Source organism: Budorcas taxicolor, chromosome 15 (assembly GCF_023091745.1).
Source record: "Budorcas taxicolor isolate Tak-1 chromosome 15, Takin1.1, whole genome shotgun sequence".
Taxonomy (NCBI): Eukaryota; Metazoa; Chordata; class Mammalia; order Artiodactyla; family Bovidae; genus Budorcas; species Budorcas taxicolor.
The window spans coordinates 75,288,755-75,302,473 of record NC_068924.1 but is presented as its reverse complement, the minus strand read 5'-3'; the positions used below and the strand labels follow the sequence as shown (position 1 = coordinate 75,302,473).

The 13,719-nt window shown below is 41.6% G+C and overlaps 1 protein-coding gene across 17 annotated transcripts in view; it reads left to right on the top strand.

The window, feature by feature from the left end:
• Positions 1-13,719, top strand: part of CELF1 (CUGBP Elav-like family member 1) — a 66,595-nt gene that overhangs the window by 8,711 nt on the left and 44,165 nt on the right. For 10 of the 17 annotated variants that reach the window (XM_052652632.1, XM_052652631.1, XM_052652628.1 and 7 more), the window contains exon 1: positions 10,374-10,455. The exons of the other annotated variants lie outside the window; for them this stretch is intronic. In XM_052652632.1, the coding sequence (XP_052508592.1) occupies positions 10,387-10,455 (69 nt within the window). In that variant the 5' untranslated portion in view covers positions 10,374-10,386. Of the gene's footprint in view, positions 1-10,373; positions 10,456-13,719 lie in introns of those variants that run through there. 17 annotated transcript variants of the gene reach the window in all.

The window sequence follows — 13,719 nt, the reverse complement described above, 5'->3', positions numbered from 1 at the left end:
TCCAGTCCCCTCCCCACACACTACTGTCATCCAGCTCATCCTGAGTTGTCTGCGTGGTAACCGTGCTGGGTTGGGTGGGATATTACCAGTGAGACACCTGTGCTGCCCTAGCGGCCGCCTGAGCCAGAATCTAGGGGGTCCCGGGGGTGACAGGAAGTCAGGGTGGTGGTGACAGGCACCTTGAAAATGCGTGACCCACGTTCGGCAGCTGGCGGGTCACTGCTGCACTTGACGCAGGACTGCTTTGCGGCCATATAGTCCTTTTAACCCTTACAGCACGCTTTCAGCTAGGATATTCCACAGAAGGTCTTTATGTGGCAAGAGACTGTCTGTTCCTTAGGTCCCTAATTCTTAGACGTGTCGCCAAAGCGAGAGGAGCAGGCGCTGCGTTTTGTGCCCCTCGGCCCTCCCTGAACACGGCTCTATTTCCGTTTGTTGTTTAGTGCACAGCTGGCCTCTGTCATGAAGCTGTTCCTGCCCGTTCATTCTATAGTGTGTCATAGGCTATTATTTAGTATTAATATATTTTTTCAGTGAGATTTTAAGTTTCTTTTTGAGGATGCAGACTGCCTTATTGCTTATTTAGTGTATTACACATCTTCTGAGGAGTCAGGCATGCAGTCCCTACACTCTGTGACCTAGCTCTTCTTTTAACAGTTTACTGGACTGTGCGCGCGGGCAGGCACTTAGCCTAAGCTGGGCAAATCAGTTTCTCCTAGGAATTTGAGACTGGAACTGAGACGCATGCCTTCAGGGAACAAACAGGTCCACCTGAATTCAGAGAACTTGGAACAGATAGGCAGATGCCAGGGTACTGCCAAATTCAGGCTTATATCTGTGGAAGCAGGGAGGCCAGTATGGAGGGGGTGGGGTGGGGGGTGGGGGGTGGGGGTAAGATTTACCCAGAAGGAAGCGCTGCTGAGAGGCTTATATCTGTGGAAGCAGGGAAGGCCAGTACAGGGAGGGAGAAGTAAGTAGATTTATCCAGAAGGAAGCGCTGCTGAGAGGTACAGCCCTGGAGAGAGACCCACTGCAGACACGTGTGGAGCGGAAGCCTGGGTGTATAAAGGCTTTCCAGGTGTGGCCCTGTTACACTTCCTGCTTTTGGGTCCTGTCTTTTCAGTTAGTGCCTTTTTTGCTTAAGATAGTTTGGAGGAAATTCTCCTTAATTACAACCGAAAGAGCTTTGGCTAAGACGCTTACTGCAGAGCCCTGCCTAACATTTCTTTTTTTTTTATTTCAACATTTCTTAAAGTCATTTGAATCTTAGGATAGTCAAGCCTGGGATCATGGCTCTTTGGAATGTTGCCTTTTCCCCTCCACTCCCTGCCCCGCCCCCCGGGCTGCTTGGGCCTTTTCTTCCCCACCGGTGTGGTGCAGACATGCATTTGTGCTGTCCCTTCTGGTGCAGAGTGCTTCTCTCGTGCTTTGCCAGCTCAAGATGGAGGGCTCGGGCTTTTTTAAAAAACAAGTTTCTAATGATTATTTGTTTACAACTCGTTCTTAGGCATGTAAGACTGGTAATAAAGTAATACTGCTATTTAAGATAGGAAATTTAAAGTGAGCCATCATTTTTAAAGAGTTTTTTGTGAGGCATATGAATTAGATCCTTTATTCATTTTCTAGTTAAATAACACATTTGCTTGTTTCCTGATTGTTTTCTCTTTTGAGAAAATTGATGGACTTGAGTGGAACACAATAATGTGGGTTGAACGGCAGTTGAGACTCTAAACAAAGGGTAATGGTGAGTGGCTGTGTGCCCAGTTGATGGAGTCTGTCTGGTTTCAGCTCAGTTAGGAACTTCATGAATGGTCTGTAATGGGAGCATCACAGTGATGTTTTTCTGTTTGAGAAATGTTAATGAGGGGGAGAGGGAAGCTCTGAGAAAGACAGTTTAATGCTTCTAATTTGACTTCTTTTTCTTCTGCGATCATTTGGTTTCTGTTAAGTTGAAAGACTTTACACCAGAGAAATGTAACATTGCTCTATACTATTGAAACAGCAGTTAAAAAGAAATGTGGATTTGTATACAGCCAGGAAGGTATATAGATGTGCAGGGTAGGAAAAGCTGAAAGTCATTATTTTACAGTGAAACCCAAATTGTTGCGAATACAACCTCAGTAATGCTGTGCCTTCGCCTTGTGCCACAGCGTGTGTATAGTACTGAGCCAAGCGCTGTTCATAGAAGACGTTTACATTTTTACAGTCCAGAGTGCTTACTGGTATAGGGCCCTTGCACAAAGTAAGTAATCGGTAAATATTGAAATACTGTATATCAAACGACAATTTTATATTTGAGACAGTTCAGTTCTAAGGATTAGAAATAGGAAGGAAACTTTTAAGACTGAAATTCTGTGGCTCCATTTCTTTAAATCATTGTCTTCTGAAAATTGTCAGTACCTTAAAGCTCCAGAGAGTTTTCTGGGGGGAAAATAAAAGTCACTTTACATTGAAAGAATATTAAGTTGGCTGAGATTTGTACTATAAAAGCCTTTGTGTATCCTAAAGCCTCACGCCGTATGCTGCCTGGACAGAGTCAGAGGCTCCTTGACAGCCCGGATTCTGGCTCTGTTTTCTGCAGCTCCAGAAAATAAGAAAAGGAGAATCTGATACTGTTGGCAGTCTGTGCTCTCTTGCTTTTCTGGGCCAAGACATGCATTTAAAAATAAAATCAAGGAAATTGTAAACCAGTAGTAAAAACAAATAAAGCACCCAAGAGTTTGCCTCTTCTCAAGTCCTGTGACCTGAGTCTCTCTCTGTCTCTGGATGTCTAATAGTAAACTAATGTGTCAACACTCTGCTTTGGGCTTGTCTTTTGTTCTTCCAATTTAAAGTTTATGGGAAATGATCACGGAAAGACGCCATGTTTACTATTTCATTATTGTTTGTATCGAATGCCATGTTTCTTCAATAGCCTCTGGATGCAAGTCTTTTTTTTTTTTTGCTTGCAAACTTTACTGAAATAATCTGGGTTGTAGATTGTGGAGACTGGATTGGGAAACTGCTTAAAAATAACCCTCTTGGACCTGGTCTAGGAAAGCTTGGGTGAGTAAATACATCAAAACCGGATGGAGTGTTTCTGTGGAATATCCTGATGCCTGTTGTTTACTTTTAGTTGATAGTGTAGCTTGTCTCCTTAGGTCTTTTTTTTTTTTTTCCTCTTTAGACTTGTAAATTTGTAATTTGTTTTTTAGGTTATGAATTCTGTTTCAACACATTTTATCTTACTGGTGTTTATATTTAGGTTTTTCAATAATTATTAGTGTGAGATCAAAGAAAGATTTTTGTGAGTACAGGGACACGTCTTCAGCTTTTTTCCAAGTACCTTGTGGCTCTTGGGGTAATTGTGCATCAGGCCTCGGGTAGGTGCAGTTTCAGACTATTACTGTGAAATCAAGTGCTATTTTTATTAATGTTAATTTGTCTGGTGTAACTTTGCTTTGGGTTAAGTAAGGCATAGAGAAATGTTTTATTCTGAATTCTGATGGCTCCTCTTTTCTGATCAAACCGGATCCACAGATTAGCCTTGTAAATGACCTTCTTTCTTAAGGTATCTTCTAACAGAATGGGTCTCGGGGGAGCCTGAGCCCCAGCACACACTTAGCTGGGAGTGATAGTCCATCTCCCTTTGTCCATACACAGCAGTTTTGGAGGCAGACCTGCAATTTAAACTCTGTTCTGGTCTGAACAGTGTGATTTATTTGATAATAAGTTTTATTTTTATGATTATTCTCTGTGATGTATTTCTGACAAAATCGTGTAGCGAAGCTGAAATTTCTTGAGAATCTTGATTTGGAGAACTTTGAAGTCTTGATGGGAAAACACTAAATACAGCTCACGCGGTGTGGTGATCTGAAAAGAAACGAGAGCATACACAGGTCATGAGACTTCAGTGGGCTTGTGTTTATTTGCTTGTATGAATAGAGAGATTAAAACTTGACTATAACTCATAAGAGTGTCATTAAAACAGGTAATATTTTGTCAGAATTGTATGCCACTTGGGAAATGATCACAGAAAGACACCAGTGTCTCTTCTATCGTTATTGCTTTTATTGTGCCATTTTTAATAGCCTCTGGATGCACTTACAAGTCTGTTTTTAAGAATGTGTGTTCATTTTCGGCTGTGCTCAGTCTCTGGTGAGGTGCACGGGTTTCTCACTGTGGTGGCGTCTCCTGCTCTGGAGCCGGGGCTCTGGACTCAAAGCTCCTGGGCTTCAGTAGGTGCAGCTCCCGGGCTCTGGAGCACAGGCTTGGTGGTTGTGGCGCGTGGACTTAGACGCCCCATGGCTTGTGGGATCTTCCCAGATCAGGGATTGAACCTGTGTCTCCTGCACTGGCAGGCTGATTCTTTAGCACTGAGCCATCAGGGAAGGACACCCCCCCCGCCCCACTTTCTTTTTAAAGCTTGCAAACTACTGAATTAATCTGGATTACAGATTGTGGTGATGGGATTGGCAAACTTCTTAAAAAATAACCCTTTTAGACCTGCTACATTTCTTAAAGGCAGCTTGCCCGAAGAAAAAATAGATCAGGCTTTCTGAATTGGTAGATCCAGACCATCAAAAAATACTCTGACCAAAATGGGGGGAAAGCCTGCTGGATCCCCCCCCTCCCCCCGGGAATCCTAATGGGTCCCCATGGTAACAACCTCCTTGCTTACAACTTGTCATTGTAACTGTCACTGGAGTTCAAGAAAAGCCAGTATATCAAGAACTGTGTGGCATTAACTACTCTTTGGCAAAATGCTGTTGCACATTTGCAACAAGCCAGAAATAGAAAGTTAAAGGTTTAAATTTCTGTGTTCCATTAATTAGATGCTTTAAAAGGCTGCCTAATTATGGTAAGGTGCAGTAGTGGGAAGGTGGTGGGTGGCCGAGGCAGGCATAGGAAGCCGTAGGCTCAGAATGTTAGGATCTTCATTTTCTTCTCTCAGTCTTTCATTTTGAAAGAGGAAAGTGAAATGCCTTATTTAAGTTCACATAGAAGTGGAAGCAGGATTCCAACCCGTGGCTTCTAATTTTCCAGCGCTGTTCTGCTGTCTCTGCCTACACATCACACTTGCTTTGCTTCTACTTTTCAAAAACCGAGTCTCAGTTTCTGAGGTTAGGAAAAGACCTTAGAGGTCATGCAGGGAAATTTTCCACCCAATGGAGGAATCCCTCCTACAGCATCCTGAGCAGGTGGCCTCTGCCTCTTCCCTCAGCTGGGGTTTACCTGTCTAGTTAGCGACAACCCCACTTCCTAACTTCAAAGAGAAGATAGTTTTACATGGCTTTCCCATTTTAAAGCTATAAGCTTTGTTTTTCTACCTTACAAAATAGCAGTGGAAAATCAGACCTGAATGGTTTTCATTAGCCTGTTTATCTCCAGTTAAGTCATCTTGTCAGTCATGACAAGACAGAATAATTTGTTGAAGAATTATGTCGTGCCTAAATCGTAGAACTTGGAAAAGATAATGCCATATTTGGAACAAGCTAGTCCTTTAACAGCTGGGAGGGAAGAGATAATAAATGCTATATTCAGCTTAAAGTATTTTATAATATGCTTATTAATAAGATGAAATGATGGTGAGCTGAAGAGTTTTGCTGTTCTCAGAAGGCCTCAAAAGAGGCCTCAAAGTATTTTAAAAGCAAAATCAAGAGCTAAATAGGCAAGGTGTTTTGTGGGGGTTTTTTTGGTGGTACATTTGTGACCATTTCTGTCATTGTTTAGAGTAGATTCATTTACCCAGAAGTGAGTTTTGGATTCAAAACCAATATTATTTTGGTAATTATTAATTGCATGTACCAAAAAAGGATTTTTTTAGGTCTGTTTTCTGGATATCGTTGTTGCTCAGTATGCCAGTCATTTGATGTCCCATCAGTAAGTGCTTCAGCTTTTATTTCACTTTTCTTCTTTCCTAACTACTGGAAGGGTAGTAACAGGTAAACATTTAAGATTATTAGCCTGACGTTTTGTTTTTTTTAATACCTTTTAAGCAAAGCATAAATGCATATTTTCTAATAAAGTATACAAAAATGATTTGTTTCTTATAACCATGGATATTTTTTCCTCGAAGAATTTAGCATGTCTAAAAATGGAGGATTTGGCTCCAGTGTTAATTTTTCTTTTTGTCTTACCAGAAAATTAAAGTGAAAATGCTGTTGGCAGTCTCAGTAGAGAATGCTATAATGAAAATGTGGCTGAGTTTTTAGTATTCTGGAATTTCATGACCACCAGCACCTCTTGGTTATGCAGCCAGGATAATTAAGGTAATCAAATATTTTAGTCATTAGCAGGTGCGGCCTGGCTCTGAGAGACATATCTAGTCCCAGCTTCAACCCAGTGCCCTTTTCCCTCATTTACTCCAAAACATATTGTTTTTGCTGGTTCTGGTTCTTAATTCGACCCGTGGGCTTTTGCATGAAAGTTCACTGCACCGTTTTTCCTGATAAGAAAGTACGCTGGATTACAGCGTAGTGATCGAGACTAGCTGTTGGACCTCGTGTTTCGGGTGGGAGGTGGGGAATGAGAGAGGAGGGAGGAGAGGAGGAGAAGGATGAGACAGAGAGAGAGGGAGAGATGGCTGCGTCTGTGCCGAGTTGTGGGCAAGAGAACTTGCGTTGGGAACCTCAGTGAGGAGGGTGACTCATTTGGGGCATCCAGCTATCAAGTGGTAGGTCAGGGCGGGACTTTGAGTCCACGCCCCAAATTCCGTGCCATTTTCCTTTGCTTTTCTTGCTTTTAGAGGCTCAGACTCATAAAAATAATGAAAAAATTTATTTTTATAACCACTCTTTTTCATGTGGCAGTAAATTTTTAATTGTTAATCAGTCATGTAAGTTCAGTGTCTCATTTTAGAAGTTCTTACCTTGAGTTAAGGGGGAAAATGGGCATATCTGTGAACTGCTCCGACAAGGTTTGTTTGTGTACCTTACCTAAGCTGTTTTTACCTGTTTTCTTGTTAAGAAGTAGGAGTAGTTTAACCCTAACAGAAGTGGCATGGAAGTAATGGTTTTAAGGTAGGTAGCATTCATAGCACCTTCAGGTCTTTGCAGAGAAATGTATGGCATTCCTAAGGGCAAATAAATGAGGGCATCCCTCCCACGGGTCATTTACTAGATGAGAAAACTAGAAGTTGCATCCTTATTTGGTTCCTTATGAGAAATGGTGTGGCATGAAAGGCTGCTGTCTCCCTTCCCCCTTCTCCCTTCTCCCTAAGGTCTGGCCCTGATCTCTGCTCCCAGGCCCACAGCCGTCCTCTTGGCTGTGACATCACCTAATCCTAAACAGCCGCCTTCCACGAGCTCCTAGAGAGAGAGAGATGGCCAGTCTCTCCTGGCTGGCTTGCAGCCAGTGCCGCCTCACCAGGTGGTCTGCTCTGTGGCCGTGTCCTCTTGTGGCTGGGCCCACATTAAAGCCTGTCCCAAATGCCGTCTTGATATGTATGTCCTTGCTAGCAATCTTGTTTTTTAAGCCTCCGTTTACAGGTTGATTCCCAGTGGGGGCAGAACCATGTTCAGAAACTTTCTGATAGCCTGATTTTTCTTGTCTTTCATCTCTTTGCTTCTATTTATGTTCTTTGTGCCTCTTTCTTGAGCTTGCACCTTCTGCATAGCTGACTCTATTATATCATCTTTGAGGCTGCAAAATAAAAGTTGGAAGATTTGAAAGTTAAAGTTCCCAGAATAATGTTGTCGCCCACATTGCACATATGTCACATTTTGAGTTTACTAGTTAAGCCTCTAAATATGCGCTTTATATACAGTATGTGCAGTGTGATGACTTTGGTTGCCATGAGAACCTAAAAATTTTAGGCTTAAATGGTTCAGTAACAGACATATTTTTTTTCTCTTTCATTGTCTTAGAGGTAGACTAGCTTTTTCTTTGATCTAATGTACTTTTTACAAATTGAGGTATTAGTCAGTGTCTGTTCTCAGGTATCACCTCTTGCTGACAGGGTGGGTAGCTTCTTTGTTTCTCTATTATCAGTCTCCTTTATTCCAGTTTTCCATGCTCTAGTTTTTTCCCTGTCTGTCTCCTATTACTTTGCTACAGGATAGAATTAGAAGTAGGAAACTGGAAGCCTTGCCTTCTTAGAAAAAACAGTATACCTGGTAAGAGAGGAACTGTCTAGTGGGACAGCCCTAAGCACATCTACCGAATTCCACTCTCATGTAAGCCTACTGTGATAAGCTGTGGTGGTAAAATTTGCTTAAGGGAAAAAAAAATTTTTTTTCCTGAACCAATGTACCAGACGTCTTCTTTTTTTTTTTTTTTGTAATTGAGGTATGGTTGATTTACAGTATCTTGAGAATTTTTTAAAAAGAATTATGATGTTAGTCTGTCATCTAAAACAATTCAGATTCCACTTGAATTGGAATATATTATTTTGAATAATTTCTTGGCCAGAGTGACTTGTTTATTTTTGACTAAGTTTAGTCATGAAGATTCCCTTTTTTGGACTAGGAAGTAGAAGAGGAGATGACAGTATGTTAACAAACTATATATTGTTTGCTCTTTGATTCTTAAACCTGTTTTGCATCATAGACCCCCTTTGATAGTTCATGGAACTATTTCCCTACAAATACAATTTAAGTACATAAATTTTTTTGCATATATATGTAAAATTTTGTACATAATATAGTAAAATTTATGGAATCCATGAAATACCCGGGAATTCTGTAGGTCTGTGGACCCTAAACACAGACTCCTGATCTGGCCCAATGCCAGTTTTCACCTGAGAATGTGGGTATCAGGAAAGAAATGACTTGCCAAAGGCCAAACTATAGGTGTGTTTAGCCACAATCACCCTTGGTGTATATAGTTGTGATGTTTTGCATTGTGTTTATTTTTACATAAGTAATCTTAATGGATAATTAAAGCTGTGATGTCATCCAGAAAGTAGCATATTAGTCCACAGTACGCTACATTTTGGGAAATCAAAGTTCCTGTAATAGGCCCGGTCAGAATAAATTAAGTGTATAAGCCACCAGCACGGCTACGAGGTTTTTAATGAAACGTTGAGCAGTTGTGCATCTGCGCTTTGTGGGACATGCCTGGACTGCCTCTGCTGCTGGGATCCTGCTGCGCTCTTCTGCAAGCACATCAAACAGGGTGTGGACAAGGTTCTGCCTTGCACTAGGGCATCCAGGAGGTGGGATTGAGAGATCAGTTTATCTGTGATTGGGCCTTTTGCTCATCAGTACTGAATTATGTACAAAAGGCACAGAGAAGATTTCAAATGGTTAGTTTGCTTATGAAATACAGTAAAGTAAATAATTACGGTGGACCAATTAATTTTAAGGATTTGAAAGGTTTTCCTTTTTTGAGTTTTAGGGAAAGCATTTTGCTGGGGTGCCACCCAGTATGTTTGAGTATTTATGTCCCATAAGCTGGAGGATTGTGCACACACGTAAAGCAGGCATTTCAGTGATGGAGAGGAACTAGGCAGTGCTGTCTTCTCCAGAGCTCCCCTTCATGGCTGGGTGACTTAGCAAGTGTTTCGTCATCAAAGATATTAAGTAAGATACACACTCAGTATTGCTTGATTCATTGAGAGCTAAAGTACAGAATCTTTTGAGGCCATCAACAATGCATTTCTTTCATTCTCTGGCCGTGCCCCCCCCCCCTTTTTTTTTTTTTAAACCATGCATTTCTTATCTGTGGAGAGTTTACTCTGGCCACAAATGAAGCTTTTCATATATGCTTTACATTGAGATGAATGTGAATGAGTTGTTCCAAGTAGAATAATTTTTAGAACATAAACATTTGATGTTTGGGAAATACATTTTAAAAGTTATACATTGTAAAAGTTATATCAGGATTTATTTTAACTTGTAAATCAGAAGAGCACAAGAGACCCGAAACGTAGTCTGAGAGTTGGAATGAGAGTTTCATGCTGAAGACACCAGCCGAGGGGCCTTCACACAGATGCGGAATAACGTTTTTTGCATGTTAAATTCCAGAATTTAAATGACCAATTAAACCTTGTGGTGGCTGCTGCTGATCGGGTAAGACGCTGCCCTGCTAAAGTGCTCACAGTGTCTTTCCTGTCTCCTGTGGCAGGGGGATTCTTGATGTATAAGTGACTGAAATTATTGGGAGGTTCCTTGGCTGAAATAGAATCTCAAACCTTTCTTCAAGTAACAGCCTGTGTGTTTCTGTTTTTTGTCTGGAGCATGTGAACACAGTGCATGTGTGTGAGATAATTGGGCTTTCACTGGCGGCCCCCTTTCAGCAGCCATGTATGGATAAAGCTGTTCAGGTCCCTGCTCCTCCCTCCGGCGCAGGATCTGTTCTGCTGAAGCTGCTGCTGCGCTTTTCAGCTTTCTATATTTGTCCCGCAGCGGCAGGGGCAGCCCATCCTGGCTCGGGCCGGCTCAGGGCCCAGCCGCGGCTTGCAGCATGTGCTCTTACCTGCTTGCATCTGCCTTTGTACGTTTCTGTCGGGGACTGAGTTTTCAGATTAAAGAGGTGACCTGTTTGCCTTGTTTTGTATTGTTTTGTCAGTTATAAATGGTAAAGAATGTTTCAGAATCTTGAGGGTGGGGTGAGGAGGAAAGATTTGTATTATTTAACAAAGTATATTAGGGAGAGGATGCCAGACTGATAAACATAGTGTCAGAAGTGACTTTGTTCTCTTAGAAACTTTTCTCATACTAAAGTAGTAGCATTTTTTCCCTTGCGTTTTTCAGTAGTCACAAAGCCCAGTTCTTCGGGGTGAAAGTGAATTCTTTTCCTGGCACGTGAATTTCCTGATGTAAGAATTGAGTAAAAAAGGCTGAGACATCTACCTCCTTATGAAATGATCTCATACGCATCTTTCTGTAAGAGGGGCTCCCCTGTGCCTCAGACTGTAAAGAATCTGCGTGCAGTGCAGGAGACCCGGGTTCGATCCCTGGGTCCAGAAGATCCCCTGGAGAAGGGAATGGCTACCGACTACAGTATTCTTGCCTGAGGAATCCCATGGTCAGAGGAGCCTGTCGGGCAACAGTCCATGGAGTCTCAAAGAGTCCAACACAACTGAGCGATTAACACTTTCACTTTTATAAGTAGGGGCTAAGCCTCTTCCTTTGACCTTTTCTTGGAAAAGGAACTGGGAAATGCCCCATTTCTCTGGGCTTTGCAGTGACGATGCTGTTTGCACCGTTTCAGAGGGCTTTGTCTAGTCTGGGCTTACAGAAGGCTCGTGATATTTTTTTGGTGTCATGTCTATTTAAGGACATGACATGTAGACAAGAGTTCAGGTTATTCCAAAGAGTATTGGGTTTGTTATATATTTAAGGAGTACTCTCTTGCTTTGTTGTAAGGTATTCTAATTAGCCAGAAATACATACCTCATTCTTGGTCAACTCAAGTCTAAATTCAAGTTGGTTTCTTTGTTTTACACTTGCCTTTTACTCCCCTCCCCCAACTCCCCATGAGTCATAAGCATGCCAAGTTGGGAATAGACCTTGTCAGCTGAGTAGGGATGAGACACTTCTCTGCACATATTTGTAACTGGCTGGTGAGGAAGGTAGAGGACTTTAAATGCTAGAGAAATGCGTTCACTGAGGCAGCTGCTTCTGTGGCTGTGTAGTGTGGCTGCAGGGTTCCGTGTGACTGTTCACTGATGCAGTCTGCCTTTCAGTCCCTTAGGAGTCTGTTGTCCTGTGACTCATTTGCCTGTGACTTGTCCGTTGTTGCCTTCAGGGGTGTGTATTTGTGTAGGGCCTAGGACCTTGGTACTTTCTGAAATTCTGTTGAGTGTGTCATTGAGTCGGCTTCACCTTCTCCTTGGCAACTCTTAGTCCCTGTCTCATTTTACCTTTCTACTAATGTTTTCTCAGTTATACCGTGAGTCACTGTATACTCTCTTTAGGGGCTGTCACCGGAGATTAAAATCAGTGGCAGCTCTCAGATTTTAGAGCTCAGTCTCAGTAAAGGACACCATGATTTAGCACATCTCTTATTTCAGCTTTTCCTTGATCTTTTAAAAACTTTTAGAATTTCCCTAGTCTCGTTTTATTAGTTGGTGTTTTTTCATTGTATGCTTCCATAAACCCTTTTTGGTATGATGAGGGTAATAAATAAATGTTTATAAATAAATAAGTGCTTTAGAACAAGGGGTTCGGTCTTTTGTAAAGAGGGTTACACTGACACTGGACTCCTAACAGACGCAGTTGGAGATTTGTCTGCCAGTCTTTGCCTTCGTACCTCCCTCCCTCCCTCTCTTTCTGACAGGTGTTTCTGTATAATCTTAGGTGCTCCATTTTGCTGGGGTTGACATCCGCACGCTGCAGTATCTAAAGTAGATAACCAACAGGGATCTACTGTCTAGCACAGGGAACTCTGTTCAATATTCTGTAATAAACTGGATAGGAAAAGAATTTGAAAAATAATAGAAAAATATCTCAGGTGCTCAATTTTGAAGAGAAACAGTCCTGTCCTACCATAGGCGCCAGCCTCAGTGCCTGGGATAATCATGATAGCAGAAGTTTATTGAGTACCCTGTGTGTGCCAGGCACGGTTCTAAATGCTGTATATACATGGATTTTTAAATTCAAACAAACATCTTCTAAAGTAGATAGAGTTGCTGTGACCATTTGCCAGATGAGGTAACCTATAAAAAAGCTAAGCAATTCACCCAAAGCTAAACGTGGCTAGTAACGTCGAAATTGGGACTAGAAAGCAGTGGTGTGACTCCAGAGTTTGAGGGCAGGGTGTATTACTGGCTCTTAGTCCATATTTGACTATTAATTTTATTAACATTCTGAATTTTATTTGGAGATTTTTGAATCATGAGTCATCTAACCCGTTTCATTTTAGAATTTCCTTCTAAAAATGACTATAATATATGACTTTGGTTTTGCAGGTCACTGTCAGCTAATTCATTTATTGATAAGAAGCTGGAAGGCAAGTAAAGTAGTGAGCCGGCAAAGCACACCCCAGATTACTAATTTATCTCTGCTAGTGCCAGACTGTGTGTTGAAGATACTGAAAGCAGAGTTAATTTTAGCTTCTTTAACTCTGGGGCCCTACACTACCCGTCTTTAAGAGATGCCTTCGTAGGGGAGCATGGGGAGCGAAGCCTGGCAAATTTTGCCTGATCCATTAGCTGTAATCTATGTGATGGTAACAGGATAATAAATATATTTAAAAGAAATGATGATGGTAGAATTATTGGTAGGCAGAGTAATTTCAGTGGAGGGTAGCAAAAATGTTCTTCTAATCTTAGACAGTGTGATTAACTAGCGCAGAAGTGTGATTTAGACAGCAAAGGAAGAGCCTGCTCTCCTGCAGTGTTTGTCTCTCTTGAATTGATGACAGATTTCCCCTGACCATATATGCTTTTCCCTTATATATATGCTGTCCGGCGTTTGTTGTTTGCATAAATCTTGTCTTCTGAACAAGGACAAGGATTGGACCTTTTTTGTACCCCCTCTGCTTCGAGAGTTAAATGTTCTCTATGTGCATTTTTTGATGGATAGCTCTCACATTTTGTAAGGAGCTTGTTTTTGTAAAAATGAAATCAAAGCACTGACAAGTTTAATTTTGTGGAACAGTGGGATTTTTTTAGAAGTGATTTGAAGGAGGTGACAGAGATCATATAAATGGGTGTTTAAATGTGAGAAGCACTTTTAGGAGCACAGTTCGAGAGTGATGAAAGCATGATAATTGAAGCCGCTTTTTTAAAAAGTGACAGTATTAAAGAGATATATAGAATTTGCCCTAGGGCTGCACATCGTTCGGGACGCA